The sequence below is a fragment of the Neovison vison genome, chromosome 2 (genome assembly GCF_020171115.1).
Source record: "Neovison vison isolate M4711 chromosome 2, ASM_NN_V1, whole genome shotgun sequence".
NCBI lineage: Eukaryota > Metazoa > Chordata > Mammalia > Carnivora > Mustelidae > Neogale > Neogale vison.
The window spans coordinates 17221156-17240320 of NC_058092.1; the positions used below are offsets into that span (position 1 = coordinate 17221156).

Consider the following 19165-nt stretch of genomic DNA (forward strand, 5'->3'; position numbering starts at 1 on the left):
CTTGCTCTGTCCTAGTGAAGAGTCCTCGTGTGGAGCCCGCATGTCAGGCTTGGCCAGTTACTTTGCTGGGATGTCTGGGGCCTGTCTTTGTCTTAATGCAGACACTCAGCTCTATTCTGACCTCTAGCTTATGGGAACTTGCTGGGTTTGGCTCGAACCTGCATCTATACCTTGCTCTTGGTTCTCCTGGTCCTGGTCTCCCCATGCCTTGGATTGCCTGGAAGAGTGTCTTGGTAGCATTCCTACAAGGCACAGGCACAGAAGTAGGGCTCGATTCCGGGACCCTGAGATCACAACCTGAGCGGAAGGCAGGTGCTTAATCCACTGAGCCCCCCAGGTACCCAATACCAGCTATTCTGAATTAAGCCAAAAGAGAACCCTGGTCCACCTGTGCCAAGTTCCCCCATTTGATGCTAAAACCAGGGCTTGCTCTTGTTTTGGGTATTTGAGGAAAGCAGTGAAGAGAGAAATTAATATACAACCACTACATCGTTCCCCCACCAACATGCGCGCATGCACACACACGCACAATAAATACCAAGTGCATTCCACACATTCCACACACCACACACACTACACATGACACACACCCACCACACATGCCACAAACACACACAGGCACACCCTTGCCAACAGCATCAGGGCTCCCAGACGTCCTGAGGCAGAGCCAGACTCCAGGATCCCAACGCACTGCCCCTCCCCTTGTCTGGGCCTCTCTGACTTGGCAGAGCTCGCCCGGAATCCTCTGGATCAGCCCAGGCAATCAAAGGCCACTCGGACCTGAGGGTGTTCAAAAGGTGTTTCCAAGATGTGGGTTCTGAAATTCGATCTGGGTTCGAATCCTCACCCATCACTTGTCAGTTGTGTGAGGCTTCAGTTTTCCTTATCTATAAAATGGGGATAAAGATTTCCTCTTTCGCAGCATGGTGCTTGGGGTTACATGAAATGGTCAGTAATTGAGTCTATCATAGAAGAATCCTGGGGAGGGCTTTACCTATTATTATATTAACCTAAACACTCATATGTATTAACTCATTCAATCTTTCACGAGATAGCTATTATTATTATTATTTTTAAAAAGATTTTATTTATTTATTTGACAAACAGAGATCACAAATAGGCAGAGAAGCAGGCAAAGAGAGAAGAGGAAGCAGGCTCCCTGCTGAGCAGAGAGCCCGATGAGGGGCTCAATCCCAGGACCCTGGGATCATGACCTGAGCCAAAGGCAGAGGCTTTAACCCACTGAGCCACCCAGGCGTCCCTATTTTTTTTTTTTTTTTTTAAGTAAGGGCTTGAAGTCAACCCTGAGACTGAGACCTGAACTGAGACCAAGAGTCAGACGCTTAACCCACGGAGCCACCCAGGTGTCCCATATTAGTTATTATTATTCTCCCTGTTTTACAGATGAGAAAACTGAGGCCCGGAGAGGTTAAGTCAGTTGTCCAAGAGCACACAGCTAAGTGAGAAGGGCAGAATTCAAACCCATGCAGTTAGGCACAGTTCTGAAGCTTTGCAACTTATTTCCTCGGACAGGGTGTTCCCTTTTCCTTCCCTTACTGACCCCTTCAAGCTGGGTCAATCCTTCCCGGCTCTAAGTTCCCAGGGTGGCTCTATCGTGGCACTCGCCACCTCTGAATTGAACGCAGTTGCAAATATGTCTGTCTCCCCAGCAGGGACTATGTTCCACGGAGACAGGGACTGCTCCTCTGCTTGGGCCCAGGATTACCCAAGGCAGAAGAGGGAGGCAGATGACCAAGCAGTGAAGAGTGGGTGTTGTAGGGCCCAAGAGCTTGCCTCGCAGCTTTGACTTTTTTTTTTTAAAGATTTATATTTTTTAAAAGTGATCTCTACACCCAACGTGGGGCTTGCACTCAGAAGAACCCTTGAAATGAAGAGTCACATGCCCCACGGACTGAGCCAAACGCACCCCTGGTTTTGACGTCTTCTAGCTGGGTGTGCAGGCAAACCAGTGAACCCTTCCGAGCCTCAGTAACCTCGCCTGTAAAATGGGGATACTAAGCACTTTGACCTCAGATGCTGTGAAGATACAACTGGACAATGAGCCTAAGGCACTTAGCACTGTGCTTAAGTCATAGTAGCTATGTTCACTATCCTGATGGTCCTGAAGCCTGGAGGGATGGGGAGTCGGAGAGGGTCTGGCTGAAAAAGCCCCCAGCTCATCACCACTAAGTCACAGGGCACAGAGGTGGGCAAAGCCGGAGGGGCCAGGCCTCCCACCCCGCCAGGCAGGGGTCCTAGCCCCACTCTCACCTCCGCCGTCATCTTGGCAATGAGCCCAGCAGAGATGGCCCCGCTGAGCACGTTCCTCCTCAGGCTGGGGTTCCTGGGATCCTTGAGGTTGCTGATCCGGCTGCGTACCCTGTTCCGGTACTTCATGTCTGTGCTCTTGAGCTCCTGGTAGATATGTGACCAGATATGTCAAGGACCAGCGAGCCACTCACGGAGGGGCACAGAAGGATGGGGAGCCACTTCCCAAAGCCCAAAGAGCCGCAGGACCTTCTGTTCCTTTCCTCAGACTTGTACAGGGGTTGGGCACCTAAGTGGCTGCTGACCCCTGGGGTGGGGATTTCGCCCAGGCATTTGGGGTCAACAATGCATCAGGGACGGGCAACGGTCTCCCCACTGAGATCAGACCTTAACGAGCGCTGTTGTGTCAGGGGTCCCAGGGATGGGCCTTGGGGGTTTGTCTGAGCTTTTTGTGGGACTCGGGTGAGTCACATGACTTCTCTGTGCCTCAATTTCCTTATTTATTTATTAAGATTTTATTTATTTACTTGACAAAGAGAGACACAATGAGAGAGGGAACACAAGCAAGGGGAGTGGGAGACAGAGAAGCAGGCTTTCCCGCTGAGCAGGGAGCCCGATGGGGGGCTCGATCCCAGGACCCTGGGATCATGACCTCAGCCAAAGGCAGACACTTAACAACTGAGCCACCCAGGCGCCCTAGATTTCCTTATTTACAAAATATTGGGCTACACCAAGGATTTAGCAAGCTACACTGCATGATCCACTAGCCTAGCGTCTGGGACATCGAGTGCTCAACACTTAGGGGCTGTGAAGATGAGAACGGTGATGAAGACAACCCCAGTTTTGCAGGACCACTGGAAACTAGGAGTCCAGCTATCAGAGGAGAACAGAAGACGAGGAGCCTCATGTTGAAGCCTCAGAGAGGTATTGCAAGAAAGACATCATTTTGTTCAATTATGTTCCCAACATATTCGAGCATAGAACCATCTCCCCCTGCGCCTATCCCCTAGGAATACCTATTACCATGCCACGGAACCCACTCTGGGAATTGCCGGTCAGAGTTACTTCTCATGAACATATAAGGAAGCTGAGGCTTAGAAAGGATGCAGCCGTGCTCAAGGTCACAGGGCACATTCCCGGCAGAGACAGGGTGGGAAGCCAGCCGGTAATGCTCTCTCCACTCTCCCCTCGCCAGGCAGGAAGTGGCCCTGACCAGGACAAAATGGAGCCCAGGCCGGGGGGTCACTGACCCCTTCTGAGGAGCGCAGCCCTCTGGCTGCCACGTTACTGCGAGGTTTCTCCAAACAGGACAGATCTTTTGGGGACCCAGAGCATTCAAGCCCCTAGAACTCATCCTCCCCTTTGTCTCCCACCTTCTAAGAACAAAGAGATAAAGGGCTTGAGGGAGGAAGGGAAGGAAGACGGGCCGGGGAGTGGAATGAGGTACCAGACCACCAGCGTTTGTTTCCAACTGGGCTTGAAAGTCGAAGGGACCTGTTTGGAGGGAGGGACAATTGCTTGGAGAGAATAAAGATGAAGCTCAGAGTTTTGCTCTGTGTTCCTGAATCACTGAGATTGATGAAAACATATTTGGTGAGGAATTCCATAGCCCAAGATGTGCTGGTTCATAATTAAAGGACAGCGGAGGGGAGGTCCCAGGAAGTATGCGGGAGGATATCCAGGTGGGCTTTACAGAGGAGGTGGCAGGAGGGGAGAAGGTCAGACCAGACGGAGCAGGGACCTCCCCAATAGACCCGACTGAGCTCCCTAGGTAGCCCCAGAGGTTTAAAAGAGTCACTCACACCTCACTGAGATTCTCAGAACCTCTCTCCCCTGGGGATCCTGTCCCCCTCCCTCTACACCTCTTTCATATGCTGTGGGACACAGCAGAGAGGGAGTTCCTTCCCCCCAAACAACAATCTTTTGGTGCAATGGGCCCACACAACTTTGGGGGGCGGGTCACATCCTCTGTCTACACAGCCCCCTTTCAAAGAGTAGGAGAATGGGTCATACAGAAAGAACTCAGGACATGGAATCCAAAGGCCAAGGTTTTCAGTCAAGCTGTGACACCCAGTCGTTCCTGAGCCTCAGTTTCCTGACCTGTAAAATGGGAGCAACAGCCCCTGTGTCATAGAGACTGTGCGAAGTGACAGAGCAGGAAGTGTCGGCTGCTCATCACATCTCTGGTACCCGGCAGAGAATCCATCTTCAGGGGAGAGAAGAGGGGAGAAGGCTGAGCATGAGGAATGCTGTCTTCCCTGTCCGTTCTGATACTTGACCCTGCAACTGAGCCACATGACGACATGGCCTGTCTAGCACGGTGGTGGAGCTCTCGATTTCTAGAGTCACGCTTCCTGGGTTCAAATCCCAACTCTACCAAGACTATTAGCTGCATGAGCTTTGGCGAGTAACTTAACCTCTCTGAGCCTGTTTACCTCCCTCGTAAAATGGGATTAGTCAGGGGCCTCCCTTGCGGGATTGTCGCAACCTTGAACGAGGTGCTGCTCAGGAACAGCTTAGCAAGAGGCTGGCGGGTGCAAGACTTACTAAATATTAGCTAGAATTAAGAACTCTGGTTCAGAGGCAGAACAGGGGGCTGTCCCCAGAGCCCTTCCCCTCCCCCTCACTGTCCCGGGTCCCTTGCACTTGGGAGGCTCTGCCACCAGACAGAGCACCGGGCACCCACGGCCCTGGCACAACTTAAGGATATGATCTTCGATTTCCGATGCCATCTTGTCACAGTTGACTCCATAGTCCTTGTAATTGTCTGTAAGAGATTCAGGAAGCACAGGCGTCAGCCAGACATGACCTTGGCAGTGGAGCCTGCCCATACCAGAGACTGGAGTGTCCTGTGCCACTCCTGAGAAAGACCGCATCTCATCTGCCCTCCTAGAAGCCCTTCCCTCCTCCGCCCCCAGCCCAGGCCCTCTCACCTTCCGCCTTCAAGGCTGCTGAGAGCATCTCCACACACTTGTCCCGCACAGAGTCCCCCGTGAGATAGCATGGTGCCAGGAGGCAGACAGAGGGGGCGAAGGTGGGGGTCAGGGGGCTGCTGGGTGTTTTGGGGGTCTCTGCTTTCGATTTGCTGCTGTTTGATCTGAGGATGACAAACAGTAATAGACATTTGGACATTAAGTGGATAAAGCTTTCCCTGAGCACCATTCTGGACGTTTTCATGGGTGATCTCGCTGAATCCTCACACAACACGGTGAGGTAGGTGCTATTTTTAGGGGCTTGACATGGATCATCTCATTTAATCCTCATGACAACCCCTCGAGGCTGCTTCTCGTCTTACCTCCCCGTTAGAGTTGCATTTTAAAGTGAATCGTAGAGCTAGCCGCATTCACGATAATTTGACTCGGGTCACACGTGTGGAGCCCAGAACTGAAACCCAAGCAGTTGAACTCAGGTGCCCAGACTCTTAACCAAGCGCTCAGCTCTGCAGGTCACAGAATGTTGTACCACCACGTGAAACCACACTATGATCCGTTAGACACCGTATTAGCTGCTCTGCCTTCTCGCTGGACCATTTACTCACTCGTTCAGTGAATGCTTAGTAGGCCCTTATTCTGCAGGTCCAGTGCTAAGAACAAGGGGTAAAGCAGAAAAGTCAGCAAAGCTCCAATCCTCAAGGAGCTGACAGTCTAGTGACGGGTGAATTCACCACCACTGAAGAGAGCTGGCTTTTACCCAGTGCCAGGCGCTGCAGGAACATTTTCTAATTGAATCCTCACAGCAGTCCTAGGTGGTAGATACTGTCCTCCTCCTCATTTGCAGATGAGGACACAGAATTACACCACGGAGACTTGAACTCAAGTCTGTCTGAGTCCGAAGTCTACTCTTAACACCCAAGATAGACTGCCTAAGAAGGATCTCATTTTGAGGACGCCTGGGTGACTCTGTTGGTTAAGCTTCTGCCTTTGGCTCCTCATTCTGGGTTCCTGGGACCGAGTTCTACATTGGGCTCCCTGGGGAGACTGCTTCTCCCTCTGCCTGCAGCTCCCCCTGCTTATGCTCTTTTTCTCTCTGACAAATAAATAAAATCCTAAAAAAAAAAAAAAGAATGATTTCATTTTGGTTTGGGCTTAAAAACCCACAAGTATATATACATGTATGTACAGACGACTGGCAGGATAACTTTGCATCTTAGCGTGGGCTGCTCTAACAACATACCAAAGACTGGGTAGTTTGTACCATAGATATTTCCCACAGATCTGGAGACTGGGAAGTCTGAGATCAAGGTACTGGACGGAGCTTGCTTCCTGGCTTGTAGACAACTACCTTCTTCTTCTTCTTCTTCTTTTTTTAAAGATTTCATTTATTTATTTGTTTGTTTATTTATCAGAGAGAGAGAGCACAAGCAAGGGGGCAGAGTGGCAGGCAGAGGCAGAGAGAGAAGCAGGCTCTCCACTGAGCAAGGAGCCCGATTCAGGACTCGATCCCAGGACCCTGGGATTGTGACCTGAGTCAAAGGCAGCAGCTTAACTGACTGAGCCACCCAGGTGTCCCACAACCATCTTCTTGCTAGGTCCTCGTGTGGCAGAGAGTGAACAAACTCTCTGGTATCTCTCGAAAGGACACTAATCCTATCGGATCAGGGCTCTGCCCTCATGACTTCATTTAGTCTTCATTACCCCCATAAAGGGTCCATCTCCCAAAGCAGTCACTTTGTGGCTGGGGGCTTCAACATAGAAACATTCAAACAGCAACACCTTGTAAAGAGCAATTATTATTAGTATTACTAATTATATAATTAATTATTGATCATAATAACAAGTAATTATTAATTATCTTTCTGAGGTAGAGTTATAGTAGATTTCAATCTCATCTTTGCTTATCCAGATTTTCTATATCTTCCCTGAAGAGCATATCTACTTCCGTAATAAGAAACTCTGGTTTTTTTCTTTAAAAAAAAATTTGATAATCACGAGTGGTCACTCTAAGCTGATGGCTCAGACGGGCTTCCTGTGTTCCTGTTCTCAGGGAGCTCCCAGCAAATGTGGAAGCAGACTGTGTGTCCAGAGAGAGATGAATGGATACACGGAATGTGGTATGAATACAGTGGATGACCATCCAACCGCAGAAAGGAACGGAATCCTGAGATACGCTATAGCATGGATGCCATGAACGGAAGACATGGTGGGTGAAATGGGCTGGATACAAAAGGACAGATACTGTGTGATCCACTCACACAAAGTACCTGGAATCATTACATCCACAGAGACAGGAAGTAGGATGGTGCTGTGGGGGCTGGAGGAAGGGGGAAATGGGGTCGGGTTTCAGTTTGGGAGAATGAGAAAGTTCTGGAGATGGGATGGTGGTGGGGTTGTACCACAATGTGAATGTACTTAACGCCACAATACACTTAAAAATGGTTAAAATGGCTAAATTTTATGTTATGTATATTTTGATACAATTAAAAAAATCTGTCTAGGAATCTTAAAAAAAAATCATCTAGGAAGTTTAAGGAGTAAAAATAACCACACAGCTTGACATATGCAATGATAAGTAATCTGTTTTTATATATTTGGTAAATCTTAATGCATTCGAAATGATAAAATATCTTTTTTCTTACACTGAAAAATAAAAGGTTGAAATGCACATTTTGTTATATATATTTTATCATGATAAAAAAGCTTAAAAATAAAAAAAAGAAGTACTGATACATGCAACCAAAAAATATAGGCTGAAACTTGGACTGTTTTTGATCCCTTTGAGTCCTTGCAAAGAGGGTTCTGGGCGAGGGGAGAGGCACCCGCCAGCATCCTGTTGGTGACCTGTGCGAATCAGTATCACAATGCCAACCCTTAGTAACCACGCAGCCTAAGAAAGCTCAAAGAGGTCCCACACTGCAGTGCAACTCAGTTCAAGTTCCACAAGGTCCACAAGTTCCCAAGGGATGGGAGCTGGCCGCAGGAGGAGCGGACGGGAAGATGCATTCATGGCAGAAATGCACAGAAGCGTGAAACCCATGTTTTGCGTGGGCAGTGTTGAGGGGCTCAGGGCACTTGGGGCGTGAGGCTGAGGGTGTTGGAGAGAAAGGACAGGACTTGTTAGGGATTTGTTTAAAAAAAAAAAAAAGTAAAAGCCAAACCCATCTTTTATTGCTTGTTTGCTATCTCTTCTTCTCCATAACCCTGACTGTGGCAAGTTCCTGGCCCCATTTCACAGATGAGAGGATGGAGTGATAGTTCCACAACTCCCTCCCTTTCAGAGCTGCTTCTACACTACTCTTGGGGTGGGGGCCAGGCATCAAGATGCCTTCACCTTTGTCTCCTTCAGTAACCCATCAAGATCAGCCAGCCAGTCCTTAGGCCTCCTCGGAAAAACTGACACATGAGGGTGGAAGAAATTAAGGTCCCTTCCTCCACCCCAGAGTCTTAACCCACTGAGCTCTTGTGGAAGGTCCTAAAGGGCTGCTGTATTTCTTAATTCCAGAGAGCACCATTCATATTGCCAGCTCGGTATCTTCTGGAGTTGTACAGTGCACAGCCTGGGCAGCTGCACCAGACCTTTCTGGAGTTATGGATGCATTTCATCCCCTCAGGAAGACGGTGACGGGCTTCTGAAAATTCAGGCCCAAGAAGTTGTGTCTGAGAGTGAGGCTGACTGAGTAGCCTAAGCTTTCTAGTGTTAAAAAGCTGGGGTGACAAGAAACATCCAACATCCTGCTAGGTACTCTTCAATGTAAATTCTGCTGGAGATCTTGTTGTTCCTCAGCCTTTGCTGTTTGGCTTGACCTGGCTTGGATGCCTTCTGTCACCACAGACAACCTTGGATCACTGGGATTTTTGTATTCTCCAGAACCTTGAGATTCCTCAAAGTTTCCTAAGTGCTACCTCAGGACTGAGGCGGGCTGGGGAGGGAAGGCTCTGCTCTTGTGAGGTTTATATTTTGAATTATGAAAAATTTTGTCCAAAGGGATTTCTTAGCTTTTATTTATTTTTTTAAATGCAGTTTGAAACTTTCTGTTCTAGATAAATTTACCCTGGATTTGACCCAACCCTCACTAACAAGTGAGTGGCCTGGCAGCAGGGCACAGGGCTGGGGAACCTGAGCTCTAGCCTGCTCTCTGCTGGAGTCAGATTTCGGTGGGAGGGAAAGGTGTGGGTGAGGGAGGGCTGGGAAGCCTGTAAAGTCTAGAGCTTAAGGGGCTGCCTGCAATCAGTGGGAATCTCCCCACACCCAACCCTAGTCCTAGCCACTGGGCTCTCACCTACACAGCCAAAATAGCCACAAAGCTGGTCCCCCGGCAACCTCTTGCCCATCCTTACAATCCATTTGCCACACAAAAGCCTGGGGAAACCTTTCGAACACTTACGGCAGATCTCATCACTCCCTGCTTCTGGCCCTCTAATGGCTTCCAGTTATTTTCAGCATAAAGTTCACCATGGCTTCCCAGCCCCCTTGACATTGGCCTCTGCTTCCTCTCTGACCTAATCTCATGCCACACTCCCCTTCAGTTCATGGAAGCTTCCCCACTGCACTGCTTCTTTCTCTTTCTTAAATATACCTGTCACTCCCACCACAGTGCCTTTGCACTGGCTGCTCTGTCCTCTGGGAAGGCTCTTCCTCCTCCAGATTTCCTTATGACTGGGCCTCTTCCCACCAGTCAGGTCTTAGCTCCAGTATCACATCCTCAGGGAGGCCTCCCCCAATCAGCCCAGTCAAGCAGCCTGTCCCTGCCCTATAACTCCCTAGCATGTGACCTGATTTCTTTCATTCATAGCACTTATCCAAGTCTAGAATTAACTTGTTTGTGTGTTTATAAGCATTGTCTGCCTCCATGTCCAGATTACAGATTCCAGAGTATAGGAACCCTTTTGGCTGGTTCACCACTGTTTCCAGCACCTGGAATAGCATTCTGGGCCAAAACTCAATGAGTCTTTGTTAAATGCATGAATATAAGATGAGTTGAGAAATTTGGCCACAAAGAGATAAAAGGCACATCCAGGAGGCCTAGATAGAGCTGAACTGGGTGGGTGACAGGTCCTCTTTGGAAAGACAGAGACCCTACTCTCTGAGATTAAGAAAGTGATCTCTCTCTGAGCCAGAGTCTGTCAACTCCCACCACCCAGGTCAGCCTATCTCCAGCCCTTCTCCAGCTGTGATGGAGCCCTAGATTATTCCTGGTGCTGGACCTCACTGAGCTACATGCCCCATCACCATATCCTCAATGTCTAGGATTCTTCAGTGGGGACCCGACAGTGGGGCCTGGAGCACACCTTGCTTGGAAGGACACATAATAACAAATGACAGCTTCCTCAGGGGAATGCCTACACTAAGGTGATATATTAATGAAGGACCCAAGCTGCTCCAGAGCCAAACTCCAAGGCTCAAGGCCTGACACCGTCACTTTGTAGCTCTGTGACCCTGGGCTAGTAATGGGGATGAAAACAGTACCCATCTCAAAGAGTTTCTGATAGGATTCCAGTACCCAGGAGAATTCTAGTAATGAAGGGTTAGGTAATTTACCTAGATTGCCACATTAAGTGTGAGTATTATTATCAAGGATTAGGTACTTACTGAGCATTTATATGGGTTGAGAACAGTGTTAAGCATTTTGTTATCTCATTTAATCCTCATAATGACCTGGGAAAGGGTCATCATTGTCCCTGTCTTACAGATCAGTAGGCTGAGGTTCAGAGAGCTGAACTGACTTGTCCAAGGTCATCCAACCAGCAAATGGCAGAGCCACACCACAAACCGAGATCTGTCTGCTTCCAAATTCTTTTCAGTACATCTCACTGTGTTTCTACAAGGCAGAAATTTTTCCAGGGTCCCCTAACCCAGGCTAGGTTAAGCTGCCTGTTGCTTTCTTCTCGCCACCTTCCAGGCAGGGCACTCCCAGCCCCGGTCCCTCCCCTTGGCTAAGAGCTGGCTGGCTGGCTGGCCTTCCTGTCTCAGGGCATTTCAGGCAGCCAGCCTCATTTTGCTTTCAGTGCACACGATCGGGAACAGCGACAAACTGCAGGGAAGGCATCACTGGCGGGAATGGGGGTGGGGCGTTGGATTTATCAACAGCTTCCTTCTGCTCCCCGGATGTGCCAGCGCCAGCCCCACAGCCTGTGATCTGACATCACCAAGCCCGTAGAAAAATTCCACCCCAGATCATAGCGGAGGCACCTGGAGGTCCGCTCGTTGCCCCTGCGCGCCACCTCGAGGACATTGCAGTTACTACACCGATAGCAAGCCCAGCAGCTGGGTGAAAAGTCCACAATTCAGAGAGCCCGCTCGGCTCCATAAGGTGCAGCCTTCCTCCTTGTCACAGGGATGCACGGCGGGGTTTGCTCCCTAATGCCCAGCTACAGTTCCCAGAGCACCACGTTCACTCATAGTACAGCTTTGCACCTTCCAGTCCCACTGCCCAACAGGCCCTCTCCTGGCTTGTCCACCGAACTCCTTCTCATCTCTCAATTCTGAGCACAAATACATTATCTTGGAGGAAGTCTTCTTTGACTTCTCAAGTCATATTGAGACTCTTCCTATGTCCCCATTGAATGTTACACCTTCAAAAATTTTTTGCTGTTGTTTAAGAAGGATTTGGGAAACAAAAACAAAAAGCATTTTGGTGTCTGCCTCGATGTCAGTGATTTGCCACATGAAGGCAGAGATCATGAGTTTACACCTTTGCCTGGGCTTAGAGGCTGCAGCTGGTGGGCTCCAAATGAATTTTGTTTGCCCTACTGTGGCGCAGAAAAATATGAATACATTGTCCATATTTAAAATTGGGAGTTTCAGGGGCGCCTGGGGGGCTCAATGGGTTAAAGCCTCTGCCTTTGGCTCAGGTCATGATCTCAGGGTCCTGGGATCGAGCCCTGCATCAGGCTCTTTGCTCAACAGAGAGCCTGCTTCCCTTCCTCTCTCTCTGCCTGCCTCTCTGCCTACTTGTGATCTCTGTCTATCAAATAAATAAAATCTTAAAAAAAACTGGGAGTTTCATATGAACATGTAGATGTCCAGCTTTCCTTAAAAAATAGGAAGACACGCCATGCAGGGCCTGCATTTCCACAAAGCAACAAATAGCTGGGCTGGATAGTGAGCGCCCCCTTCAGTCTGCCATGGTCTCCACTAGTCTCCCACTGTATGCACATGACCTTGGTCCTTGGAGCATATTAGGTTTGCAAGGAGGTGCTCAACAAACGTGCTCATTCGATGGATGGATGGATGGATGGGGTGGGTGGGTGGGTGGATAGATGGATGGATGGATGGGAAAGATGAAATCGAGAGGGAGAGTGTACAGGAAACTGTGTGGGTAGTAGATAAGGTGGATTTACAAGACTTCCTTGTATTTCTCTGGATTCCCCACCCCCAATATGGAACAAGCAGGAAAGGGCACAACTGCTCTAAGGACAAACGTATTCTGCTTGACTGACCTTTAGAAAAAGAATGTATTACAGGAGGGAGTCAGGAGACTTCAAGGTCAAAAGGCTAAGTCAGGAAAGGAATACGGAGGTATAAATCCTTACACAAACATGAAATATTTTTCTTATAATATCACACCCAGAACTGGACTAGTGGTCAGTGTTTCCTTTTGGAATAGAACAATCCTTCCTTATGAAGGTCTGTCTTCATGTTCCAGGACATTTAGCATCTCTGGCCCCTGCCTAGCAAATGCCGTCCTGCTCCTGCCTCTCTCCCACTGCAGACTTCGGAGTGTTCGTGTCCTCCATTAAGTCATATGTTGAAGTCCTAACCCCTAATGTGATAGAATTTGGAGGTGAGGCCTTTGAGCGGTGATTCGGTTTAGATGAAGCTAGGGCCCCATGATGGGATTATTGGCCTTATAAGAAGAAAAGAGACCAGAGCTCACTGTGTGCATGTGCCTGTGTTTGTGCGCATGTGTGTTGTGCAGACACAGCAAGAAGTTGGCTATCTGCAAACCAGGCAAAGGGCCGTCATCGGGAACTGAGTTGGCTCATACCTTGGCATTCCCATCTTCCAGAACTGTGAGGAATAAATGTCTGTTGTTTAAGTCCATGATATTTTGTTACAGCAGTATGAACTAAGATACCCCCACGTCATAGTGACAACCAAAAATACCTCTACGAATTTCTAAATGACTCTCCACTGACAACCACTGGTGCAGAACCAGGATGACCCTGGGTCCTCCATTCTTAGGCCTCACTCATGGAAGACATCACCAGTTGACCACAGAACTCTTCCCTTCAGAGGCAGGATATGGCCTCAGACTCCGACTCGAAGCCGCAGCCCTCCCCAGATCCGCCACTCATCAGCAGGCACCTGGCGGCCATTTTGGACTATAGCAGTACAGCACCCCATCAATATCCCAGGCCTGTTTAATCTTCAGAAACCTTAAACGGCCTAATTTTTGTGCCTCTTCTTTTCTTTCCAGTGGTAGTCTCACTGGTCCATTAGACCTAAAATAACTGTGCGGCTCCACACATAGTCTCCCGGAAGCCAACACCTTTACCATTCTAGCCTAGTTGTCCTGGCATCCAATATGGCCCCCAGACATGACTTACTAGCTTTGATCCACCTCTATGTCACTTCCTCCTGCTCTGACCTCCCCTTGGACCACAGCTCACACTCCCTCTTTCAGTCACAATCTCTCCTTAGCCACCTGATCAAGGTCCGTGGCTTCAAATGCTAGATCCATACTAATGAGTCTGAAACTCAGATTTCAGCCCAGACATTTTCCCTGAATTCTAGCTTGGTCTACCCTAAGTGCCTTCAACTTCTCCATTTGAATGACTAGGACACGCCTGAAACCCAACACATCCCCACCTCAGCTCTGTATCACCTGCTGCAGCCTGAGTTAGACACAGTCTTCCCCATTCAGTCTTTGCCAGCGCTCAAGAGAAAAGTCTTGGAGTCATCTTGACTCTTGATATTCTCCAGTATCCCTCCCCAGCCTGTCAGGAAACCCACCGTCATTTCTTGCCTGAATTATTGAGTAGCCTCCTGGCTGGGGCTCTGCTCCTGCCCTTGGCCCTGACAGCCCATTCTCAGCACAGCAGCTGAAGGCATTCTGATAAATTCCCTTGCAGGGCTCCTGTTCTACTCCGTCCTCCAACTCTCCCGCCTCACTTTTCCACTCCAGCCCTGGCCACTTCACTGCCTCCTGACCCTGCCACTCAGGGTCCTGGCTTGGAATGACCCGGAGATCTGCATGGCTCATTCCTTAAGGTGACTGTTCAAATGACCATCCTTCCCAACCCTCTCATTCTTCCCTGCTGTCTCCACAATGCTCATCACCTTCTAAATCATCACCTGATTTATTTATTCTATGGATTGCCTCTCACGCCTTGTTAGGATATAGGCCTCATGACTGCAGAGATTTTTCTTTTGTTCATTGCCATGTGTATCCTTGGCACCTAGAACATTTCCTGGCACATAGTTGCCCCTCAATAAATATTTGATGAATAAATAACTTGCTGACTTATGCTATTTTGGGTAACTAAAATGCAGAGATCCCACTCCAGGGATAAGTTCTCCAGACCTCTGTCCTCACTGGGTTCAACTTGACCTTGAGAATGTTCCCTAGATAGTGTTGGGGCAATAGTGACTGGTCAGCCACCCCAGTAAAGGAGCCATCCCTCTGATTCAGGGTCCCATTCAGTCTTCCTGTGTAGGTCCGAGAGTCTGCAAGGAACATAATATACAAGGCTTTCTGCTTTCCTCTGCCCCCAGGCTGTTTCCAGAACAGCAGAGAGGGGAACACATGCTGAACAGCACCTCTGGGATGGAGAAGCCCGTGGCTTCTTTTACCTTTCCATCGGTGGCCTTTTTGGAGAGGAGCTGGCTGAAGACTTGGAGTCCACAGAGTCCCTCCTGAAAGAAGAGAAATTGGAGATGAGACTCTTTAAGTTAGCACTAGGACGGATCTCGAGAGCTCAGAGGCTGGGGAGAAAGCTTCTGGGAGCCAGGCCTGCTGGGCTGAGAGTGGTGGAACCCACCTGGACCACAGCTGCCTGGAGACGAAGCTGCAAGTCGTGCGGGCTGGACACCTGCCCCTACCCTCCACTGAATGAAGCAATCAAGGGAAGGAGGTCTTATATGTGCCATGTACATTATGTGTGTTTTGCATGTGTTGGGTTTTTTTTTTTTGGAAAGATTTTATTTATTTATTTGACAGAGATCACAATCAGGCAGAGAAGCAGGCAGAGGGGGGTGGGGGGAAGCAGGCTCCCCGCTGAGCAGAGAGCCCAATGCGGGGCTTGATCCCAGGATCCTGGGATCATGACCTGAGCCGAAGGTAGAGGCTTTAACCCACTGAGCCACCCAGGCGCCCCTAATGGTTTTTTTTTTTTTTTTGAAAGATTTTTAATTTTTAAGTAATCTCTATACCCAGACTGGGGCTTGAACTTACAACCCTCAGATCAAGAGTCACGTGTTCTACCAACTGAGCCAGCCAGGCACCCCTACACCTTTACTTTGTGTTACTAATTATTATTCATTAATTCTCAGCAGACTCCCCTCCTCCTTGCTGTCAGGCAGGCCTTGGCTAGCTGGAGTCCATGGAGACTGGCATTCCTGGGACTGCCTATTCTCAGGAGGAGTCAGGGAGCCGGAAAAGATCAGCTTCAGCCTCCCCTGCGGGCACCTTACTTAGGAGAAGCGGAGAGAGGCACACAGGCCTTGGAGATAGTAGAGCTGTTAAAATGACAAGTGAAATGGTGCATAAAATTAGATGCATACTATTTCTAAAGTCATACAAGAAAAGCAATGCCTAGGAGGAAAAAAGATTGAAAGAAAATGTGATCGGGGCTCCTGGCTGGCTCAGCCGGTAGAGAATGGGACTCTTGATCTCGGGTAGTAAGTTGGAGCCCCACGTTGGGAGTAGAGATTACTCAAAAGAAAAAAAAAAACTAGGGGCACCTGGGTGGCTCGGTTGTTAAGCATCTGCCTTAAGCTCTGGTCGTTATCTCAGGGTCCTGGGATAGAGCCCCGCATTAATGCGCCCCACCTCAGGCTCCCTGCCAGCGGGGAGCCAACTTCTCCCTCTCCCTCTGCTCCTCCCCCTGCTCCTGCTCTCTGGCTCTCTCAAATAAATAAAATCTCTAAAAATAAAAATTTTAAAAATCTGGGGGAAAAAAAGGGAAAGAAGGAAAATACAACAATGGTTACAGTAAGGTGATGGGATCAGAGGTGAAAATTTGTTTCTATTCTCCAAAATGCATGTAGCTACATTCTCTTTATATGCCATCTAATACGTTTCCCCCTTTTAATGATTTTATGAAATTAATATGCCTGTAAATTGTAACCATCACTCCCCATCTCACTTACCCAGGCTGCCTTTTTTTTTAAGTAATTTTGGCGCCTGATCTGGGGCTGGAATTCATGACCTTGAAACCAAGAGTCACATGCTCTACTGACAGTCACAGCCAGGTGTCCCCCGAGACTTCTTTGTAAGTCCAGGGCGGGCATCCCCTTCTAAGGTACTACAAAATGTTCTTACCTACTATGCATATTATCCGACCAGCCCCCAAATAAATTCCACAAGCACAGAGCTTGGTGGGGTTTGTTCACTGTGGTGGATGCTGTCCCTGCAGAGTCCACATCCCCTTAGGCACTCACTCTCCCTGTGCACTGGGACCCAAGGACTCGTGCTGCAGGAGAGCCTGTGCTCGAGAGAGTTCTCTGTACCAGCCAGTGCCAGCTGGCCAATGGGCCAGAAGTGCCAAGGAGTTAAGGACCCCAGGAGCAGCCTTCAACCAGACACATAGAAATTGGTGGATAAACACCCCAGCATCCTCAGCCCTCAAGGAGGTGAACCGAGGTGTGTTTTCCACATCACCCAGAATTCCCCAGCCAGATTTAAGCCCTGGTTGCCCACAGCACCAGCCTGCCCACTAACACACCCTGGGCTGGCTTCCTTCCCTTCCCCATCTCGCTTCCCTCACTCTTCTCTCTGCATTTCCTGAAATCAATTCCCAAGTAAACCCCTTGCACTTGAACCTGCGTCTCAGGGTCTGCTTCTGTGGAATCCAATCTCGTGCCTGGACTGGCTTATTCCAGGCCAACAGAAGACCTTCTAACACAAAACGGGTGCTGTATAAGTATTTATTGCCAAATGCCGTGGAATTGACCAAAGCAGAAATATAGGGGCTAGGCCTGACTATCCTGTGGGCCAGACTCATTTGGCCCCAGATCTTCACCCCAGCTTTAAACACAGGGGAGGCAGCAGAGAGAGAGAGAGGGGATAAGCAACCCTTCTTCACACGTCCCTCCAATCCCTCACTGGACCCTGGGAGTTCCCCTGCGGGTTTCCACCACCCTGAACAGTGCAGGCCCAAGTGGGAAGCTGGAATTCTTGCAGTAGAAGAAAGAAGAGAAGACATGAGCCTCAATCCCTGAGACTCCCCATTTTCTGGACCTTCTTCATTGCCTTTCTTTTTAGAGCAAACCAGAAATATTCTGCAATTACTGCAAATGATGATTACAAAAAGTATTTAGGAGCAAGAAAAAATGCTTAGAATACAATAGGAAGATAAACAGGGATATAATTGTTTGTATACTCTGCCTATAGGAATGGAAAAATTATGTTATTAGTAGATCAGGACTGGGAGGGAAGAAGATGTCCAAAAGCTGTTTCATTTGTTGGAAGTGGCACACTGTAGACAAATATTTTTCGTTTTTATTTTATTTTTTAAAAGATTTTATTTTTGAGTAATCTCTACACCCACTGTGGGGCTCGAACTCACAATGCTGAGATCAAGAGTTGCGTGCTCTTCTGACTGAGCCAGCCAGGCGCCGCTCATTTAAATTTTAAATATCACTAATGTGGATAGTGTTTATATAATAAATGATAGTGAATCATCATTAAGGAAACTAAAACAAAAAGTTCACCAATTGAGTTGAAATTGGACCCTTGCCAACTTAATTTTCCCCACGAGGTGGGGAGACAATCTACTCATTCCCTGCTTGGCCTCAGTGACAACTTCATTTCCCAGGGGAAAGTACTCTTGATTTTGGCTCAGGTCATGATCTCAGGGTCATGAGATTGAGCCCGTGTCAGGCTCTGCGCTGGGTGTGGAGCCTGCTTAAGATTCTGTCTTGCCCTTTCCTTCTGCCTCTCACCCCTCTCTAAAAAAAAAAAAAAAAAGACAAGAAGAGTACACATCAAAATATTAACAGTGGTTATTTCTGTTATTTTCTTTTGTGTTTGAGTTTCTAAATTTTTTACACTAAATGTGCCTTACTGTTGAAATAAATACATGCATTTGGAAAAGTTATAAAATAATATACAGCGAATAACTCCATGTTATTGACAAAATAAGCATGCAAAAAATTCTGGAAGGATATATATGATTACATAAATGATATATGTATTTATTATGTATGTATGTATGTATGTGTTTAGAGAGTGTTGGGGGGAGGGGCAATGGGAGAGGGAGAGAGAGAATCTCAAGCAGACTCTGCACTGAGCACACAGCCTGATCCGAGCCTCTGTCTAACAACCCACAACCCGGAGATCGTGACCTGAGCTGAAATCAAGAGTGGTATGGTCAACCGACTAAGCCACGTAAGCACCCATAAATTTTGTATATATATATATACATACATATGCGTATATATATATGAATATGTATATAATATATATTTAATAATTTTTAAAGATTTTGTTTATTTATTTGACAGACAGAGATCACAAGTAGGTGAAGAAGCAGGCAGAGAGAGAGAGAGAGGAGGAAGTGGGCTCCCTGTTGAGCAGAGAGCCCAATGTGGGGCTCAATCCCAGGACCCTGGGATCATCACCTGAGCTGAAGGCAGAGGCTTTAACCCACTGAGCCACCCAGGCACCCCTAATATATATATATATATATATATATTTAAACACAGATTATTATACATGATTATATGTGCTTGTCTCTAGAGAATGGATTTTTTTTTAATTTTCTTATTTGTATTTTTAAAAACTTCCCACAAGGTG

General features: G+C 48.1%; 1 protein-coding gene across 1 annotated transcript in view; it reads right to left on the reverse strand.

The window, feature by feature from the left end:
- The window catches only part of TCEA3 (transcription elongation factor A3), a 35506-nt gene that overhangs the window by 7571 nt on the left and 8770 nt on the right, over window positions 1-19165 (reverse strand). Inside the window, exons 5-8 of the mRNA XM_044237417.1 lie at window positions 15001-15063; window positions 5202-5365; window positions 4979-5035; window positions 2272-2426 (exon numbers count right to left, since the gene is read on the reverse strand). Of these exons, the coding sequence (XP_044093352.1) occupies window positions 2272-2426; window positions 4979-5035; window positions 5202-5365; window positions 15001-15063 (439 nt within the window). The remainder of the gene's footprint in view (window positions 1-2271; window positions 2427-4978; window positions 5036-5201; window positions 5366-15000; window positions 15064-19165) is intronic.